Source organism: Erythrolamprus reginae, chromosome 1, assembly GCF_031021105.1.
Source record: "Erythrolamprus reginae isolate rEryReg1 chromosome 1, rEryReg1.hap1, whole genome shotgun sequence".
In the NCBI taxonomy this organism is placed as follows: Eukaryota; Metazoa; Chordata; class Lepidosauria; order Squamata; family Dipsadidae; genus Erythrolamprus; species Erythrolamprus reginae.
Window position 1 is genome coordinate 405,751,735 of NC_091950.1, and position 25,975 is coordinate 405,777,709.

Genomic DNA, 25,975 nt, shown 5'->3' on the forward strand with positions numbered 1-25,975 from the left:
GTCCCCAATTTTTCCACCATTGCGAACTGGTGGCAGCAGTGGCGAGGGAGGGGTCTGTTCTGCGTGCGCCCACAGCGGACGCGCACACGCAGCTCCATTTGCATAAATTCAAATGGGAGCTTCGCGCACAAGCTGGAACAACCACTGCCTTGTGCAAGTGGAGCTTCGTGTGTGACTGCCAGTTGAGCAAGTAGAGCTGTGGTATATTGGGCCACGTCAGGGGTTTGGGGACTGCATTAAGCGCAGGTCAAGATAATTAAAAACACTGCAAGTTGTTGTGGTTAGCTCTGGCCCAGCTCCTGCCCCAAGGAATGTGAAGGTGCATGTGGGGGAGACATCCACATGCCGCAGGCCTGTTTTGCTCCCAGTGGAATCTGCCAACGAAGTCTCCTCTGACCAAGGAGGCATGAGTGATGGGGAGGAGGGGAGTTTGGCAGACAGCTCAGAAGGAGATCAATCATCTGTATCATCCTTGGATTCTGAACAAGAATTAATAACACATCCACGCATGCGTAGAGTGATGCATAGGAAGCAACAACTGAAGGATTATTACAAGAGAAAATGAGGCCACCTGTGGTTGGGTGGGGCTCCAGTAATTAGTGCTGCTGCTATAAATAGCAGCGTGTGGGTTTGGCCATTGTGGAAGATTATCTGATCGTTGTGTTTCAGGACTGCCTTGCTGACTTTGTTTGTTGATTTTTCACGACTTTGAAACCAAAGCAGAGTAAAGTGCGTGTGTGTTTCACTTCATGGAAGAAGCAGGGCTGTGACTTTTCTTCACAGCTGCAAGCTAAGTACTTAATGATTGATTAAGGGACTTGTACAAACTACCAGGTTGTTTTGGGATGAGTGCTCTTTGCAATACAAAAAGAGTGCTTAGTTTGTTTTGAATTTTGTGATGAAGAACATTGTTTTGAATTTTCAAATGTGCGTGTGTCTGAAATTTGTACCCTTGAATTTTCGGGAGGCTCATACCAGAGAGCCCGGCAGAACACAAGTTAGCACAGGTAACTTGGCTTAATGCAGTCCCCAACCCCTCGACGTGGCCCAATATACCACAGCTCCACTTATTTTATGTATTTATTTATTGGATTTATATGCCGCCCCTCTCCGAAGACTCGGGGTGGCTAACAGCAATCATAAAAACAGTGTACAATAGTAATCCAATACTAAAAACGAATTAAATATTAAATATATTTGCACAATTGGCAAGTCAGCACAGATAACTTGGCATGTGTATAGTTCTCTCTTTCTCCTCCTCCTCCCTCTGAGACACACACTCACCTACATCCATACACACACACACACACTCACACACCACAAATGCTTCTCTGAAACTCACGTGAAAATATCAGCAGTCTTGCGGAGATAATCTTGTTCTTGCTTGTTGGAGTCTGAGCTCATACTGTGCTCAATCACCGAAAGAAGAGGGTCAATGACATTGAAAACAAGAGGATTCCCCGCCTGCTTCGTCAGAAATAATTCAACCAAATCCAGGACCTGAAAATGAAAAGCAAACAGAGGCATATCACATTAACAGCAACCCGACCACTGTAGGGGGAAAAAAAATCCTGGAAAGTGTTACGCAGAAGAAATCCACGGTTGAACGCCTTTGCTGATTAGCATCCAATCCAGGGGAGACATTTATGAAATTGAAACAAAAAAAAAGACATGAAATCCAGTGATTTTTAAATAGTTTAACACACTACAGTAATCTTTTATGGTTAGCCAAAAAAAGGAAAGAATTGCTAATTAAATATCCCTCTCCAGTTTATAGTAATATTGGTAATCATAATTAAAATAGCCCAACTGACAGCTAAGAAGTGAAAGTGAGAGTTTCGTTTTCTTGAGCTCAAAAACAGATAAAGATGGACAACGCCCTGGATAAGTAAAAAAAAAAGATTGAAAGGAAATTATCAAACACAAAGGATAAGGGCATTTCAGTGACAGCCTCACCAAAAATGAAGTGTTAAAGCAATTATCTTTACAATGAGAATGGAGATTTTACAGTATCCTTCCCCTGCCATGCCCACCAAGTTTGAAAAAAGCGTCATAAGATTTTTTCAATGCCATTTTAACTTTGAATGGTCACTAAATGAACTGTTGTAAGTTGAAAACTGCCTAAAATGTCTTCTATTCTTCTGGAGGGATACAGATAATATCTTGGAATCTATTGTCTCACTTTTGCCATTGTTTTCCTTTTTACTTCTTCAAATCTTGACAAACATAATAATTTGTTCTACATTTGGAATACTGTGTTCAGTTCTGGAGACCTCACCTACAAAAAGATATTGACAAAATTGAACAGGTCCAAAGATGGGCTACAAGAATGGTGGAAGGTCTTAACCATAAAATGTATCAGGAAAGATTTAATGAACTCAATCTGTATAGTCTGGAGGACAGAAGGAAAAGGGGGGACATGATTGAAACATTTAAATATGTCAAAGGGTTAAATAAGGTTCAGGAGGGAAGTGTTTTTAATAGGAAAGTGAACACAAGAACAAGGGGACACAATCTGAAGTTAGTTGGGAGAAAGATCAAAAGCAACATGAGAAAATATTATTTTACTGAAAGAGTAGTGGATCCTTGGAACAAACTTCCAGCAGACGTGGTTGGTAAATCCACAGTAACTGAATTTAAACATGTCTGGGATAAACATATATCCATCCTAAGATAAAATACAAAAAATAGTATAAGGGCAGACTAGATGGACCATGAGGTCTTTTTCTGCCATCAGTCTTCTATGTTTCTACTGCACATTCCACTTAAGATACCCAAATTGTGTGAGTTGCTGCTCAAAGGAATAGCCGGTTTATTTGGTCCATGTCTGATTGATTGGTTCTTTTTGGTAGCCCAAATAATGTTTCCAAATCTCTATTTCAAAGAGATCCTATCTTCTTTCTCAGTTTTAGTCTCCACGTTTTTGTGTCTATATGTTCCCATCCCACTCCAGGGGAAGGTTACTGCAAAATCCCCATGTCCTCCTGATCAGTTGGGACTCAGGAGGCAGAGAATAGATATAGCCTGTTCTTTGAATCTGCTTTACTTCACGTTTGGAGACCTTTCAAGGCACAGAAAGTTTGGAGGACTTGGAGAAGCAGAGGGGCATCTCGAGACACAGCGTGGTCTCTCTTATCCCATGCGGAATCAAGGTATAGTTATTTTAAGTCTCTTTCTTATGCTTAACTTACTTTCCCAAGGGTGAGGTGTCATTTACTCTTTAATATTTATTTGTTTGTTTGTGTTTGTTTGTTTGTTTGTTTATTAAATTTGTATGCCGCCACTCTCCGTACACTCGAGGTGGCTCAAGGCAGTGATAGAAACAATGTACAATACAAATCTAATAATACGAAATTAAAAACCCATAATTTTAAAAAAACCATGCACACAACACACCATACATAAATTATATAGGCCTGGGGAAGATATTTCAATTCCCCCATGCCTGACGGCAGAGGTGGGTTTTTACATTACATTACATAATTATTTACATTAATTGTTAATGGCTCTGTCATTCTTTGCTCAACATGACCTTAGCCTCTCACTATGTGATTCCCAAAATTCCCAAAGCTTCTTACATGGCAGAAACTGACAACATAGAATTCTAAATATTTCTAGATAGCTTTAGTGGAAAAATTATTATTTTTTAAAAATCCAATGACTGAAATGGCGCAATGAAGAATGTTCAAGCTAGGGCAATAATTTAGAAACATAGAAACATAGAAGATTGACGGCAGAAAAAGACCTCATGGTCCATCTAGTCTGCCCTTATACTATTTCCTGTATTTTATCTTAGGATGGACACATGTCTATCCCAGGCATGTTTAAATTCAGTCACTGTGGAATTACCAACCACGTCTGCTGGAAGTTTGTTCCAAGCATCTACTACTCTTTCAATAAAATAATTTTTTCTCATGTTGCTTTTGATCTTTCCCCCAACTAACCTCAGATTGTGCCCTCTTGTTCTTGTGTTCACTTTCCTATTAAAAACACTTCCCTCCTGAACCTTATTTAACTCTTTAACATATTTAAATGTTTCTATCATGTCCCCCCCTTTTCCTTCTGTCCTCCAGACTCTACAGATTGAGTTCATTAAGTCTTTCCTGATATGTTTTATGCTTAAGACCTTTTGAAATTTTGATCCTCGTGTATGATTGCACAAGATCTCACGTACAAGAGAAGAACAAAACAAAAAACCCCACCATTTTGGTCATTGAATATTTTCACTTATTTGCATTTGGGGACATGGTATTCCATGCAAGAGATTGGCCACCAGAGTGGCCAACATCTGAAATCAGTATTGATCTTAATCATAGGCCATAAAAAAAGATGGATTCTTACCTTGATTTTGAAATCCCGGCGCAAGATTTTCTCCTTGCGCAACTTTTCTTTCTCATCTTTTTTGGCTTGGATGCGTTTCTTCTGCTCGGTGAAGAGAGATGAAAGCTTCTCATCGAGGGACATCATAGTCTCATCATCCACATCATCACTATCATCTCCTTCCTTGGATGTAAAAAATTTAATAAATAGGTCAACAAAGCAAAGGTTCGTAGGCCAATTAGGCCATTCCAGCAATAAATTATGAAATTTAATAATCCAACATGTCACAAGAACAGGAGTCTTCGGAGAGGGGCGGCATACAAATCTAATAAATTATTATTATAAAGTGTGAGAAAAGCACCAATATACTAATAGCAAACTTATCCCACATACTTAAACTCAATTGGCATAATCAATAACAAACTCATCCTTGGAGCATTTAGTATTACCATATTCAGTCACAGAAAAGCTGAGAATTTTAGGTACCAAAATGAACCTTAAAAATTGGGCTTGGCTTATTTGCAGGTGGCTTAGCTGCAAGTACATACTATAATCCTTTTTAATTTAAATATTTTCCATTTAAACAAGCCCATCCATGGATAAACAGACACTTGAATGCCATGAAAGTTCAGGTTGGCTTATCCATGGATGGCAGTTTTTATGGCATTTTGGTTAAACATTCAAGGGTTGGCTTATTTGTGGATGGTCTTATCCACAAATATAAGGGATGGGTTTGAAAAGATTCAGGTTCCATCACAGAATTTATATGAATATTCTAGGGTAGTTCCTACTGTTCAGCCCCAGCTATCCAGAGAGTTTCTGATGCAGGCAAAACCGAAATTATTTTACCAAAATGCCCCACTTAAAAGCAAAGCAGGGTACACCCCGAGTCCTCAGAGAGGGGCGGCATACAAATCCAATAAATGAATGAATATAATGAATATAATATAATATAATATAATATAATATAATATAATATAATATAATATAACATAACATAATAATATTATAATATAATATAATATAATAATATTATAATATAATATAATAATATAATATAATAATGTAATATAATAAATACAATACAATACAATATAATACAATACAGTATAATATCATATCATATCATAAACAAATATGAAATCTAGTGCCATAGATTTCACCTAGCTAGTTCTGCACAACAGAATACCTATCAGCCCACTGCAGGCTACAAGATTTGTGCAAAGCAGATAACAAATCCTTCAAAAAATAAATATGTAGGGTGGGTATTATTTAAATAATAATAATTTAATTTAATTGACTTCTATGCCGCCCAGTCCCATAGGAATCTTCCCATTGAAGTCTAAAATTGATCAGCAGCCACTGAAAGATAGATGACATTGAGCTAAGCTTTAATACCAGCTTACCAAGCTGAGATCCAGCACAAAAAAACCATGTTGCCTACAAAATGCCATGAAAAAAATGAGCATCTTTCCTACAGTTGCATTATTAAACATCCCAGAGCACTTTTTTTTTTGGTACAACACTCAGCAGACTGTGCGATGCCAGCCGGAGGCAGTAGCTCATCATCTCTCTCATACTGTGTTGTACATACTCTTGGTCAGTTGGAGGATGATGAAGAACTTGAGGAGTTTGATACAGATAGTGTTTATGAATTAGTGGTGGGCCCGGGGTTACAGGTAGTAGAACAGGTGGGAGGCCAGCCACAGGATGTTGCTATGAGTCCAGAATCTAGCCAGGAAGAATCAGACGTTCGCTGGGTCAATCCTAAATTCAGAAGGGTCCAAAAATGTAAGGAACAGGTGTTTGGAAGAAGATATTAAGGGGAGGAATTGGTTAAATACTGGAGTGATGTATTTGGTACGTCAGGGAGTCAGTGGGGAAGAAGGGTGGAGTTTCAATGTTGTAGGGCTAAAATGAAAGGTGTTTCCGTTCAGCTCCCAAGCAAGCAAATGCATTTTGTGTTATTTTACAGTCATTTCTGCTGTTTTTGAATCATACTGTGAGTACATAAATCTTGTTAAACAGAGGAGGCTGGGAGGAATGCATGAGGAATGCAATTAGATAACGGGAAGAAAAGGAATGTGCTAGTATGAACTGTAATTTGAATACGGAAGGGAAGAGAATAAAGATGGAGTTTCTTTGTTTATGAAATACTGCATTTAGTAAGAGTTATTTGTAATAGTTAAAGTTCTACCAGAAACCAGAACATACTGTATACTCATTTTAGGCAGCCCAGCTGAACATTCTTCATGGAGGATTGTGTTTCACTCAACACAGGAGCCTCACTGTTTACCCCAGTAAAAACTAAAATCCTCTTCTTCAGCACCTACCATTGCATTCTCGGCTTTTAAAACATTCCTCAGCATGGCACGGAAGTTTTCGTCGGGTTCGTCCTCACCCTCACTATTTGTCTCAACAGCCTCCTGGTCGCTCTCGTCGCTTTCTTCAGAGCTGTCTTCATCAGAGCTCTCCCTGCTTTCTTCATCTTGATTCTGCCAGACAATAAAATAAGGTTTTCAGCTATAATTCCTAGTCCCACTTCAGTTTCATCTTACATACAGAAGTACCTCTAGATACGAGTTTAATTCGTTCCAGAATGGAGCTCATATGTCGATCAGCTCGTATCTGGAACAAATGGCTTTAGACTTTGTTTTTCCCTGTGGAGATAACCAGAAGCAAGGATTCTTGCGCCACCTAGTGGAAGCTCGGCTCGTATCCCGAATTTGAGCTCGGGTCTGGAACAGAAATTTCGCTCCCATCGTGGCTCGTATCTTGGAATACTCGCATGTGGAGCAGCTCGTATCTAGAGGTACTACTGTACTATAAGAGAGAAAGAATTGTATTGGTGGAATGGGAGCTCATACAGATCAAGATAAATTTGAAAATCAAAATAATCCATGGAACAGCTTGCCTCCAGAAGTTGTGAATCCTCCAATATTGGAAACACACACACACACACACATTTAAAACAAAAAGAAAAAATAAAACGGAGACACACACATAAGAAAAGATATACAGACTAAGATATACAAAGAACATAACGTAATAAAGCATACTGCTTTATGCTATAAGTTACATTGGTATCAGAACTTCTAACAGATAACATAAATGCCAGCTGCTCTGTCTCACAAAGAGACGGAAACAAGGTAATTTTCAAAGCTTAGTTCATAATAAATTAGAAAATGAAATAGAAGAAAACATGGATAGGCTGTAAATAATAAGGTCCAGCAGCAAAATACTGGAAGTTTTAAAGAAGCTGTTGGATAACCATTTGTCTGAAGTGGTGTAGGGTTTCCTCCCTAAGAAGGGGGTTGGACTAGAAGACCTCCAAGGTCCCTTCCAACTCCTGTATTCTATTCTATTCTACTGTAATCTACTATATTCTACTGTATTCTATTCTATTCTATTCTATTATTTTCTTTTCTTCGGAGGGGGGAGGCATACAAATCTAATAAATTATTATTATTATTATTATTATTATCGTTGTTGTTTAGTTTATTATTATTATTATTATTATTATTATTATTATTTTCTAGAAAACAAGTGATGGGTAGGGAAAATGAATCACTCCCAAGAACTAGAATGATTGAGCAGGATTCTATATCCCATTAATAGCAAAAGAAATTAAACATATATACTGCTTCACAATGCTTTATACCCCTCTCTAAGTGATTTACAGAGTCAGCCTATTGCCCCCAACAATCTGGGTCCTCATTTTACCAACCTTGGGAGGATGGAAGGCTGAGTTAATATTGAGCCTGGTGGGATTCGAACTGCCAAATTGTAGGCAGCCGGCAGTCAGCAATTAGGTGTCTCCTGGGCCAGGGTGGTGTCACTAGCAAATAATTTCAGCCCAGGAGAACCGTTCAATTTAACTTTGTAGAGGCTTTTGACATGAATATGGACACTACCCACAATGATTCGCTTAATGAATGTGGCAAAAAAAAGGTCATAAAATAGCAGTAGCAATAACACAAGACGTATACCGCTCCACAGTGCTTTACAGCCTTTTCTAAGCGGCTTACAGAGTCAGCCTATTGCCCCCAACAATCTGGGTCCTCATTTTACCCACCTTGGTAGGATGGAAGGCTGAGTCAGCCTTGAGCTGGTGAGACTCAAACTGCCAAATTGCAGGCAGCCAGCAGGCAGTCGAAGTAGCCTGCAGTACTGCATTCTAACCACAGCGCCACCACGCCACCATAGCTGCTAGGACTCTTTTCGGATGACAAAGCAAAATACTAAAAAGTCTATTTCCCAAGATAAATGAAGATTCACATGTTGTAACCAAACTATAAAATAATAATGAAAGCATTCCAGAGATTGCTGGGTATCAATGAGAGCTCTCTCTATATTTTACAACCAATACAGTGTTCCCTCGATTTCCACGGGGGATGTGTTCCGAGACCGCCAGCAAAAGTCGAATTTCCGCGAAGTAGAGATGCGGGAGTAAATACATCATTTTTGGCTATGGACAGGGTCACAGGCCATCCCTTAACACTTTAAACCCCTAAATTACAATTTCCCATTCCCTTAACAACCATTTTACTCACCATTATTACTGGTACTCACCATTGAATAAGACACTTAGTGATCCTGATATTTATAAACATAATTATTTATTAACAATAACATTTTTTTTGTTATTTATTTGTAAAAATTATTAGTTTGGCGATGACGTATGACGTCATTGGGCGGGAAAAACCATGGTGTAGGAAAAAACCCGGGAAGTATTTTTTAATTAATATTTTTTGAAAAACCGTGGTATAGGCTATTCGCGAAGTTCGAACCCGCAAAAATCGAGGGAACACTGTATTCCAATGTTTATACTTCTTTCTCTCAACCTGTCCATGTGATGGGTTAGAAACAATTCCATTTAGGCAGGAGACCGATTTTAATATGGGTTTGTTGACTTTTAACCATATGATATCTATAGTTCACAATAATAGAACTTACCGTATTTTGGGGTGGCAATTTCTTCTTCTTCTTCCCTGTTTCTTCCATTACAACAACAGCGTTTTCTTCATCCTGTTCTTGTTGTGAATCCAGAACCTTTTGAGAGAATTTTACTTTTGATTAAATTCCAATGCATTATCTCTAGAAAGAAACAAAGCAGCAGACTCTTCTCAAAGCAGGCCTGCTACAATACAGGTTTGTGTTGAACGTGAAGCAGACATACTGTTAACAGATTAATAGAGTTGGAAGGGACCTTGCAGGTCATCTAGTCCAACCCTCCCTGCCCAAGGAGGAGACTCTACATCAGACTCTACCTAGGATTGAACTGACAACCTTTTGATTGTGGGGCAAGAGCTTTCTGACAAATGGCAGTCCATTCTCCGGAACCGCCTGCTACCGCACGAATCCCAGCAACCGGTTAGGTCCCACAGAGGTGGCCTTCTCCGGGTCCCATCGACTAAACAATGTCGTTTGGCAGGCCCCAGGGGAAGAGCCTTCTCTGTGGCGACCCCGGCCCTCTGGAATCAACTCCCCCCGGAGATTAGAATTGCCCCCACCCTCCCTGTCTTTCGTAAACTCAAGACTCACTTATACCGCCAGGCATGGGGGAGTTGAGACACCTTTCCCCCAGGCTCTTTTATACTTCATTTTATGTTTGGTATGAATGTGTTGTTTGGTTTTTTAAATAATGATAGGGTTTTATATGTTTTTTTAATATTAGATTTGTTCTACTATAATATTGTTTTTATTATTGTTGTGAGCCGCCCCAAGTCTTCGGAGAGGGGCGGCATACAAATCTAATAAATAATAATAATAATAATAATAATAATAATTATTATTATTATTATTATTATTATTATTATTATTGTTATTATTATTATTATTATTCTCTTCTTGAAAGCTCCCAGTGATGAAGCTCCCACAACTTCTGACGGCAAGCTGTTCCGTTGGTTGATTATTCTCACTATCAGAAAAGTTCTCCTTATTTCTAGGTTGAATCTCTCCTTTATCAGTTTCCATCCAATATTCTTGTCTGGCCTTCAGGTGTCTTGGAAAATAGCTTGACCTCCCTCCTCTCTGTGGCAGCCCCTCAGATATTGGAACACTGCTATCACATCTCCCCTGGTCCTTCTCCTCTCTAGACTAGCCAAGACCAGTTCCTGCAATGGTTCATCGTATGTTTTAGCCTCCAGTCCTCTAATCCAGTGATTTTCAACCTTTTTTGAGCCACGGCACATTTTTTTACATTTACAAAATCCTGGGGCACACCACCAACCAAAATGACACAAAATGACACTCTAAGACACTCTCCTCTCTTTTTCCATCCTTGTCTCCTCCCCCCCTTGTGTGTGTGTGTGTGTGTGTGTGTACACACTCTTGAACCATTCCCAAAATTAAGTCAGGGCTGGGGGGTTTTTCTCTCTTATTCTTTGGGTGCTTTTTATCATATGCTTTAAATCAAGAGTCACTTCTCTCTTTTGTTTCTCTCTCTCTCCTCTCATTCTCTGCCTCAATCATTTTCTCATTTTTCTTTTTTTCCTCCCTTTTTTGCTCATTTCTCTCGCTCTTTCTCCCTTCCTCTCATTTTTTCTCTCTCTCTTGCTTTCTTTCTCTCTCTCTTGCTCTCTCTCTTGCTCTCAGCAAAAAGTTGCAAGATTGGAACCTGAGCTTCCTTCTTCCCGGCACGCCTGACCATGTCTCGCGGCACACTAGTGTGCCTCGGCACACTGGTTGAAAAACACTGCTCTAATCATCCTGGTTGCTCTTCTCTGCACTTTTTCTAGAGTCTCAACATCTTTTTATACTTTGGTGACCAAAACTGGATGCAGCATTCTAGGTGTGGTCTTACTATGGCTATATAGAGTGCTATGAGCACCTCACTTGTTCTTGATTGTATCCCTCTATTATTTTTTTATCATTTTTTTTAATTTTTAATTATAAACAAACAAAACAAAACATATAGACATACAAGAATACAAATTGAATTTGCTTAATACTTTATACTTTACAATTCTGTTTCTATTAATTCATTTTCTTTTTCTTTGAACGTTAGTGCAATTCTTTTTTCTTTTCTATCCAACTATACAGTCTCCGAGTCTACGGAGAGGGGCGGCATACAAATCCAATAGATAGATAGATAGATAGATAGATAGATAGATAGATAGATAGATAGATAGATAGATAGAGATAGATAGATAGATAAAATAAATAAATAAATAAATAAATAAATATAATTTTCCCCAAACTGTATACAGTAGTACCTCTAGATACGAGCTGCTCCACATGTGAGTATTCCAAGTTACGAGCCGAGACACGAGCAAAATTTCTGTTCGACACCAGAGCTCAAATTCGGGATACGAGCCGAGCGTCCACTAGGCGGCGCAAGAATTCCATGTTTCCAGTTATCTTAGCGCGAAAAGCAAAGTCTAAAGGCATTCGTTCGAGATGCGAATTGATCGACATACGAGCTCGGCTCTGGCACGAATTAAACTCGTATGTCGAGGTACCACTGTAGTAGTCCTTATTTTGTTTATTCTGTAATTCATATGTTAATTGACTTAATTTAGCAGTCTAGCATTTTCCTAATCACCATTTCTTCATTTGGTGTATTTTCTTTTTTCCAAGTTTGTGCAAACACCAACCTTGCTGGTGTTAATATATGTGTTATCAAGTAGTAATCTTCCTTGCTATGCTGTCCTCTGATTATTCCCAAAAGATACGTTTCCGGTTTCATTTCCAATTGATAATTTAATATTTCTTTCAACCAATTTTGAATCCTAGACCAAAATCTTTCCGCTTCCGGACATAACCACCAAATGTGATAGTACGTACCTATGGCAAATTTGCATTTCCAGCAGTTATTACTTATGTTGGGATGGATTTTGGCTAGATGTGCTGGAGCATAATGCCACCGATAAAACATCTTGTGTAAATTCTCTTTATACGATAACGACAATGTCATCTTGTAATTAATTTTCCTATATTAATGCAGCTAATCCAGACAGAGCAGCAACCAACTCTTAATACGACTCACGTTTAGGATGAGCTGCAGAGCACCCTTCGTCATGTGTTGGCAGACGAGCCCAAATACGTTTTTACAGACTCGTCGAATCAGCCCACTGGATTGAGCTAGGAGAGAAAGCAGAACCTCCACAATCACTTCAACCCACGCTGGCTCTTCTTCGTCCTCTGAGCAAAACAAAGCAAAGCAAAGAAAACCGTATCATCAGCATTGATGTCTATTAGACAGGTCTTGCCGTATCTTACGTCCTCCAGATAAATTGGGAAAGGCTCTTGCCGATGTCCAAATAGGCAATTATCACACTGCCAGGAAAAAATAGAATAGAAGAATCACCTAACCCCCCAAGAAGTAGTTGGTGCATGGAACTCACTACCTGACTCTGTAGTATTATCACCTAACCCCCAAAACTTTACCCTTAGACTATCCACTGTTGACCTCACGCGATTTCTAAGAGGTCAGTAAGGGGCGTGCATAAGTGCACCAGCGTGCCTACCGTCCCTGTCCTAATGTTTCTCTCTTACTAGTATCATGTATATAAACATTCTTTATATACTACCAATATATAAATATATTGAAAAAATTAATAAATAAAGTAAAATAAAATAAAAAGGATAGGATAGGATAGTCAACAAAGCAGTGGAAGTGATGTGCTGGTGCCTGGAGGCTGTTGGGGTCTGGATGGGTGTCAACAGACTCAAACTCAACCCTGATAAGACAGAGTGGCTGTGGGTTTTGCCTCCCAAGGATAATTCCATCTGTCCATTACCCTGTGGGGGGGGGGGGAATTACTGACCCCCTCAGAGAGGGTCCGCAACTTGGGCATCCTCCTCGATCCACAGCTTACATTAGAGAACCATCTTTCAGCTGTGGCGAGGGGGGCGTTTGCCCAGGTTCGCCTGGTGCACCAGTTGCAGCCCTATCTGGACCGGGACTCACTGCTCACATTCACTCATGCCCTCATTACCTCGAGGTTCGACTACTGTAATGAGGGCATGAGTGAATATGAGCAGCTACCTTTGAAGAGTGTTCGGAAACTTCAGATCATGCAGAATGCAGCTGCGAGAGCAATAATGGGCTTCCCTAGGTATGCCTATGTCTCACCAACACTCCACAGTCTGCATTGGTTGCCGATCAGTTTCTGGTCACAATTCAAAGTGTTGGTTATGACTTATAAAGCCCTTCATGGCACTGGACCAGAATATCTCTGGGACCACCTTCTGCCGCACGAATCCCAGCAACCAGTCAGGTCCCACAGAGTTGGCCTTCTCCAGATCCCGTCGACTAAACAATGTCGTCTGGCGGGACCCAGGGGAAGAGCCTTCTCTGTGGTGGCCCCGACCCTCTGGAACCAGCTCCCCCCAGAGATTAGGATTGCCCCCACCCTCCTTGCCTTTTGTAAACTTCTTAAAACCCACCTCTGCCATCAGGCATGGGGGAACTGAGATATCTTCCCCAGGCCTATATATTTTATGTATGGTATGTTGTGTGCATGTTTTTTAAATTATGGGTTTTTAACTTTGTAATATTAGATTTGTATTGTACATTGTTTTCTATTGCTGCTGTAAGCTGCCCGAAGTCTGTGGAGAGGGGTGGCATACAGATTTAATAAATAATAATAGTATAGTATAGTATAGTATAGTATAGTATAGTATAGTATAGTATAGGATAGGATAGGATAGGATAGGATAGGATTGGATTTTATTGGCCAAGTTTGACTGGACACACAAGGAATTTGTCTTTGGTGCATATGCTCTCAGTATGCACAAAAGAAAAGTTCATCAAGAATTATAAGGTACAACACTTAATGATAGTCTAGGTACAAATAAGCAATCAAATCATATTAGGAACCAGTCAATATAAATTGTAAGGATAGAAGCAACAAAGTTACAGTCATAAAGTCATTTGTTGGAGGAGATGGGTAATGGGCACGATGAGAGGATTGATAGTAGTGCAAACTTAGTAAATAATTTGACAGTGCTGAGGGAATTATTTGTTTAGCAGAGTGATGGTGTATGGGGAAAAAGTGTTCTTGTGTCTAGTTATAGCATTATTTTGAGGGTAGGAGTTGAAATAGTATATGTCCAGGATGCAAGGGGTCAGCAAATATTTTCTCAGGCCCCTTTTTGACTCGTGCAGTATACAAGTCCTCAATGGAAGACAGGTTGGTAACACTTGTTTTTTCTGCAGTTCTAAGCCATCAATACAATGTAACTGAAGGGTATGAAGTCAGGAAGATGATAGAAACATAGAAACATAGAAACATAGAAGTCTGACGGCAGAAAAAGATCTCATGGTCCATCTAGTCTGCCCTTATACTATTTTCTGTATTTTATCTTAGGATGGATATATGTTTATCCCAGGCATGTTTAAATTCAGTTACTGTGGATTTATCTACCACATCTGCTGGAAGTTTGTTCCAAGGATCTACTACTCTTTCAGTAAAATAATATTTTCTCATGTTGCTTTTGATCTTTCCCCCAACTAACTTCAGATTGTGTCCCCTTGTTCTTGTGTTCACTTTCCTATTAAAAACACTTCCCTCCTGGACCTTATTTAACCCTTTAATATATTTAAATGTTTCGATCATGTCCCCCCTTTTCCTTCTGTCCTCCAGACTATACAGATTGAGTTCATTAAGTCTTTCCTGATACGTTTTATGCTTAAGACCTTCCACCATTCTTGTAGCCCGTCTTTGGACCCTTCCAATTTTGTCAATATCTTTTTGTAGGTGAGGTCTCCAGAACTGAACACAGTATTCCAAATGTGGTCTCACCAGCATTCTATATAGTGGGATCATAATCTCCCTCTTCCTGCTTGTTATACCTCTAGCTATGCAGCCAAGCATCCTACTTGCTTTCCCTACCGCCTGACTGCACTGTTCACCCATTTTGAGACTGTCAGAAATCACTACCCCTAAATCCTTCTCTTCTGAAGTATTTGCCAACACTGAAATGCCAATACAATACTCAGATTGAGGATTCCTTTTCCCCAAGTGCATTATTTTACATTTGGAAACATTAAACTCATGATGATAACCAACCTGGGATGGAAACTCACCAGTTGGAGCTGCCTTTTTCTTCTTGGGCTTCTCACCAAAGGCTCTCTTGATACAATTCTGGAGATCGTTCAGAAGGTGCACACACTCTGCTGGAGACTGTGTGTGAATTGCAGGACCCAAGAGGAAAGAAGGAAGCAAACTTATCAGGATTACTACAACTGGGTTTTGGGTTTTTAAAAATACATTTTAATTAAACATTTTCAACATAAAAAAAACAAAGCACACATTTTCACTCATTACAGCATTTCCTTATCGGTATCAATATGAGCGGTAAGATTAGCTCTGGCCGATACTGTGAGTGATTGGATTGGATGAATGTGGACGATGGTGTTGGGCAGTGATTGGCTACCAAACTTTTTACTACTACGCTGTGGGCGTGGCTTATGCATTTTGTTTCAACATCTTTCAGTGCAAATTGGGTGCTCTGGGGTAGAGCTCCAAATTTTGCTACCGGAACTGCGTTCCTCACCGTTCCCGTAGGAGCCCATCACTGGTGTTGGGATAGATGGGGTGTTTTTAGGAATCTTGTTAAGTTTTATAGTATTTTTAAAATAATTAGATTTCTATACATTATATTGTATTGTATTTATTATGCTGTATGCTGCCCTGAGTCGGTCAAGAAGGGCGGCATAGAAGTCTAATTAATAAATAATAAATAATAATAAATATGTTACCTTGAAGAGATGAATACCAACCAACAGCAGCAAATGTTGGAAGGCAGAGGTCTTCATGCTGTGGCTTTTTCTCTCTCTCTGTTTCAGGGCTTCCACAGTCTGTAACATCCTGTGTCCAGGAGACAAAGTGTTTGAGACTCAACAGTTACGCAATTCGATTTCAATTCTGCACCACAAGCTGTCATGGAAACTCAGAACTTTTATTTATTTATTTTTTATTTATTTATTCATTCATTCATTCATTTAATTAATTTTTATGCCGCCCTTCTCCTTAGACCCTTAGACTCAGGGCGGCTTACAACATGTTAGCAATAGCACTTTTTAACAGAGCCAGCATATTGCCCCCACAATCTGGGTCCTCATTTTACCCACCTCGGAAGGATGGAAGGCTGAGTCAACCTTGACTTTAACACACAACATCCTTGCAGCATTCCAAATAAATTGGGGATCCCTGCCCTGCAGGGAAACTCACTTGTCCCAAGCCTCTCGCTCTTCATCATTAAATGGAGTCACCATCGTAACCTGTTCCTGGTGAGAGAGGAGGAGGTTGGCGTATTCCACGACACAGTGGATCCAGGGATCTCCACTAGCTGTCAAACCATGGAGATGCTTCTTCCTCATTTCTTCCGCTTCGGCCGAGTCTCCCAGGGCAGGCATTGTGTTCAAATGCTGGAGCAAACTGCAGAGGAAAAAAAGAAAGTAATTCAGAAATTGCGAAAGACTCAAGACTGGATTTCAAGCTGACGTTAAGATGTGCTACAAAATGTTCAAATCCTGCCGTGTGATTTTATTCCTGATTTAAACATTCCTGGTTCGGGAATAATAGAGAGCCAACAGAATTCTATCATCTTTCCAACCCTCCATTTCTATATTTCCATGGGCCACTGTGGTCACTGCTAGATGAGCAGATGTTTTTTTCCTTTTAAAACAGCATTTTTGCATTTCATATAGCCTAAGACCGGCACATGTCCTCTTTCAGGGATCTCAATTTGTGCCACAGCGACTCTAAAACCCAATGTTGTGTTATTAAAAAATTAAATTCAAAGCAAGCATCTTCATATATTTTTGTAGCATCCGTATCCCACTTTTTCTCCCCAATTTTAAAATACTATACATGATTCCTCTCCATAACAACTTTGTGAAGTAAATCAGCTAGGGAGTGTTTGTCCCAAAGTCACTTCATGGCTCAGTGGGGATTTTAAATCCCTTTCCAGCCCTAACACAACCCTAAACTATTTTTTCATTTATCAATTATTAGATTTGTATCCCATTCTTATTACTTTATAAGTAATTCAAGGTGGTGAATATATACAACACTCCTTTCTCCTATCTCCCACACAACAATCCTATGAGACGGGTTGGGCTCAGATAGAATCAGTATTGGGTTCCTACCCGGATGTAGTGATAACGGGAGTTCTGGTAGGGAAAATGGCGATGTGGGTGACTGGCGGGCACAGGCACGCATCAGAGCAAGATTTGGTTTCTGCGCAAGAAGCAAAATCTCGTGAGAGGACATGCGGCCGTGTGAGATTTCAATGATTTTTGGTGATTTTTTGCTTGCCCGCATGCGCAAAAGAGAAAACCTGCTCAAATCTCACGAGCACGTGCATCCCCTCATGAGATTTTACTACCTGCGCATGCGCAAAAGCAAAATCTTGTGACGGCGTGCCCGTGCACCCACCGGAGACGTGGCGCAGCACACAGAGCGCACCTTAACTGGATAGATTGACTGGCTTGAAGCAGCGGAGGGTTCCCCCGGTTTGGACCAGTTCTGAGATCCGGCAGGGTTGTTGTCCAGAGGCTCTGCCCACTGCCCAATGCATGAACAAACCGGTAGCAAAATTATTTGCAACACACCACTGGCCTGAAGTCATCCGACTGGTTTCATGCCTAAGGCAGAGTTAGAACTCAAGTCTCCTAGTTTTTAGGCCAGCACCTTAAATTACTCTACCAAACTGACTCTATTATTATTATTATTATGATTATGATTATTATTATGATTATTATTACTATTACTACTACTATTGTTGTTATTATTGTTATTGTTGTTGTTGTTGTTGTTATTATTACTATTATTATAGAAACATAGTACCATAGAAGACTGACGGCAGAAAAAGACCTCATGGTCCATCTAGTCTGCCCTTATACTATTTCCTGTATTTTATCTTACAATGGATATATGTTTATCCCAGGCATGTTTAAATTCAGTTACTGTGGATTTACCAACCACGTCTGCTGGAAGTTTGTTCCAAGGATCTACTACTCTTTCAGTAAAATAATATTTTCTCACATTGCTTTTGATCTTTCCCCCAACTAACTTCAGATTGTGTCCCCTTGTTCTTGTGTTCACTTTCCTATTAAAAACACTTCCCTCCTGAACCTTATTTAACCCTTTAACATATTTAAATGTTTCGATCATGTCCCCCCTTTTCCTTCTGTCCTCCAGACTATACAGATTGAGTTCATTAAGTATTCCCTGATACGTTTTATGCTTAAGATCTTCCACCATTCTTGTAGCCCGTCTTTGGACCTGTTCAATTTTGTCAATATCTTTTTGTAGGTGAGGTCTCCAGAACTGAACACAGTATTCCAAATGTGGTCTCACCAGCGCTCTATATAAGGGGATCACAATCTCCCTTTTCCTGCTTGTTATACCTCTAGCTATGCAGCCAAGCATCCTACTTGCTTTTCCTACTGCCCGACCACACTGCTCACCCATTTTGAGACTGTCAGAAATCACTACCCCTAAATCCTTCTCTTCTGAAGTTTTTGCTAACACAGAACTGCCAATGCAATACTCAGATTAAGGATTCCTTTTCCCCAAGTGCATTATTTTACATTTGGAAACATTAAACTGCAGTTTCCATTGCTTTGACCATTTATCTAGTAAAGCTAAATCATTTACCATATTACAGACCCCTCCAGGAATATCAACCCTATTGCACACTTTAGAGTCATCGGCAAATAGGCAAAACTTCCCTACCAAACCTTTCCCTATGTCACTCACAAACATATTAAAAAGAATAGGACCCAGAACAGACCCTTGTGGCACACAACTTGTAACCTGTCTCTGCTCAGAATTATTATTATTATTATTATTATTATTATTATTATTATTATTATTATTATTATTATTATTATTATTATTATATACTAGTCTTCCCAGTGAGCCAAGCAAGAAGGAAGCCACATCTGATACCTGAAAAACGAGTCTGCAGCTACTGTTCGAGACTGTTCATTCAGAGGAACCGAAGGAGAACTTTTCATTTCTTTTATCTTCGGGAATCGTTTCTTGGTCTCAAAAAAAGCGTGAAAAAAGCAGAATCTGAAAGAGCGAGAGTCTTCTCAATACATGGATAGAAGCTAATCTTAATCACATTAAATAGAAACAATTCCTACCGTGTGATCTGTCATGCACTGCTTAACCATGGTTGGTGGTGAATAAATAAACAAGCTGGATGTACTCAGCCCTCAGCCATATTTCACGGTTTGTAAACCGCACACGTTAAAACTAAACCATTTATTGTTTGTTTATGTTTATCAGATTTGTATGCCGCCCCTCCCCGTAGACTCGGGGCGGCTCACAACACAATAAAAACAGTTTATAACAAATCTAATAATTTACAATTTAAGATATTTAAAAACCCCCATTATTAAGCAGACATACATACAAGCATACCATACATAAATTGTATAGGCCCAGGGGAGATATTTCAGTTCCCCCATGCCTGACGACAAAGGTGGGTTTTGAGGAGTTTACGAAAGGCAAGGAGAGTAGGGGCAGTTCTAATCTCTGGGGGGAAGCTGTTTCCAGAGAGTCGGGGCTGCCACAGAGAAGGCTCTTCCCCTGGGGCCCACCAACCAACATTGTTTAGTTGACGGGACCCGGAGAAGGCCCACTCTGTGGGACCTAATCGGTCGCTGGGATTTGTGCGGCAGAAGGCGGTCTCGGAGATATTATGGTCCAGTGCCATGAAGGGCTTGAAAGGTCATAACCAACACTTTGAATTGTGACCGGAAATTGATCAGCAGCCAATGCAGACTGCGGAGTGATGGCGAAACATGGGCATACCTAGGTAAGCCCATGACTGCTCTCGCAGCTGCATTCTGCACGATCTGAAGTTTCCAAACACTTTTCAAAGGTAGCCCCATGTAGAGAGCATTACAGTAGTCGAACCTCGAGGTGATGAGGGCATGAGTGACTGTGAGCAGTGAGTCCCGGTCCAAATAGGGCTGCAACTGGTGCACCAGGCGAACCTGGGCAAACGCCCCCTCGCCACAGCTGAAAGATGTTTCTCTAATGTGAGCTGTGGATCGAGGAGGACGCCCAAGTTGCGGACCCTCTCCGAGGGGGTCAATAATTCCCCCCCCCCGGGTGATGGACGGACAGATGGGATTGTCCTTGGGAGGCAAAACCCACAGCCACTCCGTCTTATCAGGGTTGAGTTTGAGTCTGTTGGCACCCAACCAGGCCCCAAAAGCCTCCAGACACCGGCACATCACTTCCACTGCTTCGTTGATTGTACATGGGGTGGAGATGTAAAGCTGGGTATCATCAGCGTACTTTTTAAAGTGTAATCCAATCCAAAAAACCTTGTTGGAATCTCTAGAAACTTGATAGGGATACAAGAATACTGGGTTTTGTTTGGAAAACTAGTTCCCTATCCTCATTTGTTATAAGCTTAAAAATGGAACCGAAACATCCATCCTGCGCATGAGACAGTGTGTAACAGAGGCTGGCAAAGTAACGGCTGTAGATCCATTAGCACTCATGATGTTCCCCAAAAGTGTCTGGCGCTACCTAAAATTAAATGATGTAAGATTAAAATGATCAAACACTCCCAAGATCATTAAGCCTTGTCAGTTTTCAGCATTTGTACAATAGCTCTTTCAAGGTCCTGGGGAATGAAATCATTTAAACCTTATATGATTTACAAACTTGAAAAACATTGGCTACTTTTAGAAAACACATTATTACAAACATAAGAACATAAGAAGAGCCATGCTGAATTGGGCCGAAGCCCATCAAGTCCAGCATTCTGTGTCACACAGTGGCCCACCAATTGTCCATGGGGATCTTGAGCAGAAAGAGAAGGCAAAACCCACCCTTTCCCTTGACCCCCAACAAATGGTACTCAACCAACAGAGAGGCGGCACTTGGACATCCCTTTCAATAACCACTGATACACTTGGCATCCATGAATCTGTCTAATCCTGCCTTGAAGCTATCCAGGCTGACAGCTGTCACCACCTCTCCTGGAAGTGAATTCCATAAACCAATGACCCTCTGGGTGAAGAAATATTTCCCTTTATTTGTCCTCACTTTCTTACCTATGAGCTTTAGGGAGTGCCCCCTCATCCTAATATTGTGTGATAGAGAAATGATTTTTTCTCCATCTTTTCTATCCCATACATGATTTAATACACTTCGATCGAGTCACCTCTTAAACGCCGTCTTTCAAGGCTGAAGAGACCAAGGCATTGCAACCTGGTTTCATAAGGGAGGTGCTCCATTTCCTTGATTATTCTTGTTGCCCTTTTTTGCACCTCTTCCAGTTCCATTATATCCTTCATGAGGTGCGGTGACCAGAACTGTACACAGTACTCCAAGTGTGGTCTCACCATCAGTTTGTACAGAGGCAATACAACACTTGCCGACCTATTTTCGATTCCCTTCCTAATCATGCCAAGCATGGAATTTGCTTTTTTTTACTGCTGCTGCTCCATTATTACTACCCACTCCAGGTGCCTAAAATCTTAAAAAGGCTGCCAAGTAGAGAAATTAAATTTTGTTTAAAACTGTTTCTCTTTTTCTTCGAAAACAGTATTCTAAGAGTCTTAACTAGGCCTATTGTGGGAGATGTTGTAACTAAGGAGTGACCATTGTGGCTTTTTGACTTCCCCTCCTCTTAAAATGTCCCTAGCCACTCATGTCGTTTCGTTTACCTGCAAATGTCCATCACAAGCTCTTCCTCCTTGTTGACCTGAGGATGTTCAGCAATTCCGATGAGGCGGCCAATGATCCATTTCCTTAGGCGTGTGATGCTGTGGTCAGTTACGCTGATTGACCGAAAAGAGAGGACCACAATGCCATTAGCTGATCTTATTATTTATTATTTATTGGATTTATATGCTGCCCCTCTCCGATGACTTGGGGCGACTTACAGCATATAAAAAGAACAATACAAAATCTGAAATCCAATATTAAACTAAAACTAACAATCTAAGCAACCCTCAATTTAATTTAAGTAGTCATTTCTAATAGACCAAGCATACATTCCATTTAAGATACAGTGATCCCTCGATTATCGCGAGGGTTCCGTTCCAAGACCCCTCGCGATAATCGATTTTTCGCGATGTAGGGTTGCGGAAGTAAAAACACCATCTGCGCATGCGCGCCCTTTTTTCATGGCCGCGCATGCGCAGATGGTGGAGTTTGCGTGGGCGGCGGGGAAGACCCGCCCACGCAAAGGGGAAACCCCGATCTTCGTCTGCTCGCTGCTGCTGCGCTGCCGAGCAGATCAGCTGCTGGGCGGCCGAAGGAACCTTCCCTGGGTCTTCCTCGCTGATGCCCCCGCTCGCCCGCCCGCCGCCCGCCGCCCGCCCGCCAGCAAGAGGGGGAGCGATAGAGAAAGAGAGAGAAGGAAAGAAAGAGATGAGAGAGGGAGGAAGAGAGTGTGAGAGAGGAAGAAGCAAGATAGAGAAAGAGAGAGAGAAAGAAAGATGAGAAAGGAAGGGAGTGACGTCATCGGGTGGGAAAAATCGCGATATAGCGTTTCACGAAGAACGAGATCGCGAAAATCGAGGGATCACTGTACTGCTCAAAAAAATAAAGGGAACACTCAAATAACACATCCTAGATCTGAATGAATGAAATATTCTCAATGAATACTTCGTTCTGTAAAAGTTCAATGTGCACAACAGCCTGTGAAATTGATTGTCAATCAGTGTTGCTTCCTAAGTGGACAGTTTGATTTCACAGAAGTTTGATTTACTTGGAGTTATATTGTGTTGCTTTTAAGTGTCCCCTTTATTTTTTTGAGCAGTGTATATTCATTCATAGGTAGGGGCTGATGACTAATGTCCCCAGGCCTGTCGGCACAAGTGCATCTTCAGGCACTTATGGAAGGCAAGGTGGGTGGGGGCAGTACGAATCTCTGGGGGGAGCTGATTCCAGAGGGCCGGAGCCCCCACAAAGAAGGCTCTTCCCCTAGGCCCCGCCAAACCACATTGTCTAGTACAGTGTTTTTCAACCAGTGTGCCGTGAGACAAGGTCAGGTGTGCTGCGAAGAAGGAAGCTCAGGTTCCGGTCTCGCAACTTTTTGCAGAGAGAGAGAGTGTGTGTGTGTTTGAGAGAGAGAGAGAGAGAGAGAAAGAAAAAGAAAGCAAGAGAGAAAGAGAGCGATAGAGAGAGAGAAAGCAAGAGAGAGAGAGAAAAGAGAGAAAGAGAGAGAAAGCAAGTGTCAGAGAGAAAGAAAGCAAGAGAGAGAGAGAGAGAGAAAGCAAGAGAGAAAGAAAACAAGAGAGAGAGGAGAGGAAGGGAGAGAGAGAGAGAAATGAGGAAAAGGGGGAGGAAAAAAAGAGAAATGAGAAAATGATTGAGACAGAGAATGAGAGGAGAGAGAAACAAAAGAGAGAGAGAAGTGACTCTTGATTTAAAGCATATGATAAAAAGCACCCAAAGAATAAGAGAGAAAAAAACCCCAGCCCTCACCTGTTTTTGGAAATGGTTCAAAAGTGTGTATAAAAATACACACACAAGGGTGGGGAGGAGACAGGGATGGAAAAAGAGAGGAGAGTGTGCCCCAGGATTTTAAAATGTAAAAAATGTGCCGCGGCTCAAAAAAGGTTGAAAATCACTGGTCTAGTAGATGGGAGAAGGCTGACTCTGTGGGACCTATCGGTCACTGAGACTCATGCGGCAGAAGGCGGTCCCGTAAGTAATCTGGTCCGATGCAATGCAGGGCTTTGCAGGTCATAACCATAGTTTGAATTTCATTCGGAAGCCTATCAGCAGCCAATGCAGCCCGCAGAGTGTTGGAGAAACATGGGCATACCTGGGAAGGCCCATGACTGCTCACGCAGCTGCATTATTCACGATCTGTAGCTTCTTTCATGTTATTATGTGCTTCTTTAAACAACTTAATCTATTGCCTGTCCTCCAGCACCTCTATAGGCAATTTTAACACATTAAAATAATTTGATACCGTACAAAGTACAATAAAAGCCTGCAGGACAGCAATGAAGCAGACATCTATTATCTCCTTTAGTTATACGAAAGAGCGGCTATTAATAATGGGCCAGTGTGATGGCACTTGGTTTAAATGAACCATTTGGGGAAGGAGGCATCTGCTACTCTCAGATGTTCATCACAGTGATTTACAGTATTGTCATCAATTTGCCTAATTTGCATAATAGCATCCTTACGCAACTGGTGCCAATTGTATCCTAACTGTAGAATTAAAGTTAAATTAATGTGCATTTAACTGCTCATTTAGGTTATTTCCAGGGATGAAATCCTCTCAAGTCTGCTACCGCTTTGCTTCGCGTGTGCTTTGCGAACTGGTAGCAGCGCTGAAAAAGGAGCATTTTGAATCAGAGTAGCGTTAAGCATCTAGTATTTAAACATATATGCCGCTTCACAGTGCTTTACAGACCTCTCTAAGCGATTTACAGAGAGTAAGCATATATTGTCCCCAACTATCTGGGCCCTCATTTTACCGACCTTGGAAGGATGGAAGGCTGAGTCCACCTTGAGCCTACTGAGATTCGATCTGTAAACTGCTGGCAGACGGTGATCAGCAGAAGTAGCTTGCAGTGCAGTCTAACCACTGTACCACCAAAGCTCTTAAAAGTTTGCAAAGGTAAGTAGGACAGTGAGGGGAGGGGGGATAAGCTGTGCCGTGCGATTTAGTTTTGCTAGACAGCAAGAAATCCTGCTTTCTAGCTAATCTAGATTGTGCGGCATAGCTGATTGTTGGATATACTGTACCTGTTCCCCAAACCAATAGCATTTTTTACTACTGGTTCAGGTGAACCAATCTGAACCGGTAGCATTTTACCTCTGTTTTTTTCCAAATGCAACCAATTTGCCCATTACTTTGGAGGATACTTGGAGATAAATATGCCATATTTTGGGGGGAATAAGACACATCTTCCCCCCCCCCCCCAAAGAGGCTTAAAATCTGGGTGTGTCTTATACTCCAAATGTAGCTTTTTATGATACGAACCCCTCGTGATACGAACCGGGGTTCGGAAATTTTTTGCCTCTTCTTACGAACTTTTTTCGGCTTACGAACCCACCGCAGATCGCAAAATGGCGCTCTGTTGGGCGCCGCCACCCGGCTGTCACCTTTTAAAACAGCCAGGGGGCTTCTCGGCGTTCTCCCGAATTCCATGGGCGGAGCTTTGACGTCACGAAGACGTCCGACCGGTCGGACGTCTTCGTGACGTCAAAGTTCCGCCTATTGAATTCCCTATTGGGATTCCCCACCTCCTTTCTAGCCTCCAAATCGGTTGAAAACGCCGCCACCGATTGCAAAAACGGTGCTCCGCCGCACGGCTGTAACCTTTTGAAACAGCCGGGTGCTTCTCGGCGGCCTCCGGAACCCGAACTTGAACCCGAACCTCCGGGTTCGGCGTTCGGGCGAACACCGAGAAACCCTCTAGCTGTTTCAGAAGGTGACAGCCGGGCGGCGGCGCTTCTCGGCAGCATCTGGAACCCGAACCCGAAAAGTTAGGGTTCGGGTTCGGGAGAACGCCGGGAAGCACCCCCGGCTGTTTTAAAAGGTGATAGCCGGGCGGCGGCACCCAGCAGAGCGCCATTTTGGGATTTTTATTTTTTTTTTGCACGGATTAATTGCTTTTACACTGTTTCCTGTGGGAAACAATGTTTTGTCTTATGAACGTTTCGCCTTACGAACCTACTTCCGGAACCAATTAGGT

The 25,975-nt window shown here is 41.3% G+C and overlaps 1 protein-coding gene across 1 annotated transcript in view; it reads right to left on the reverse strand.

Annotated features, from left to right (window-relative positions):
• MYBBP1A (MYB binding protein 1a) overlaps positions 1-25,975 on the reverse strand; it is a 108,960-nt gene that overhangs the window by 59,380 nt on the left and 23,605 nt on the right. Inside the window, exons 10-19 of the mRNA XM_070735224.1 lie at positions 21,977-22,090; positions 19,230-19,355; positions 16,503-16,709; positions 16,031-16,139; positions 15,356-15,452; positions 12,311-12,465; positions 9,277-9,372; positions 6,654-6,815; positions 4,342-4,503; positions 1,343-1,500 (exon numbers count right to left, since the gene is read on the reverse strand). Of these exons, the coding sequence (XP_070591325.1) occupies positions 1,343-1,500; positions 4,342-4,503; positions 6,654-6,815; positions 9,277-9,372; positions 12,311-12,465; positions 15,356-15,452; positions 16,031-16,139; positions 16,503-16,709; positions 19,230-19,355; positions 21,977-22,090 (1,386 nt within the window). The remainder of the gene's footprint in view (positions 1-1,342; positions 1,501-4,341; positions 4,504-6,653; positions 6,816-9,276; positions 9,373-12,310; positions 12,466-15,355; positions 15,453-16,030; positions 16,140-16,502; positions 16,710-19,229; positions 19,356-21,976; positions 22,091-25,975) is intronic.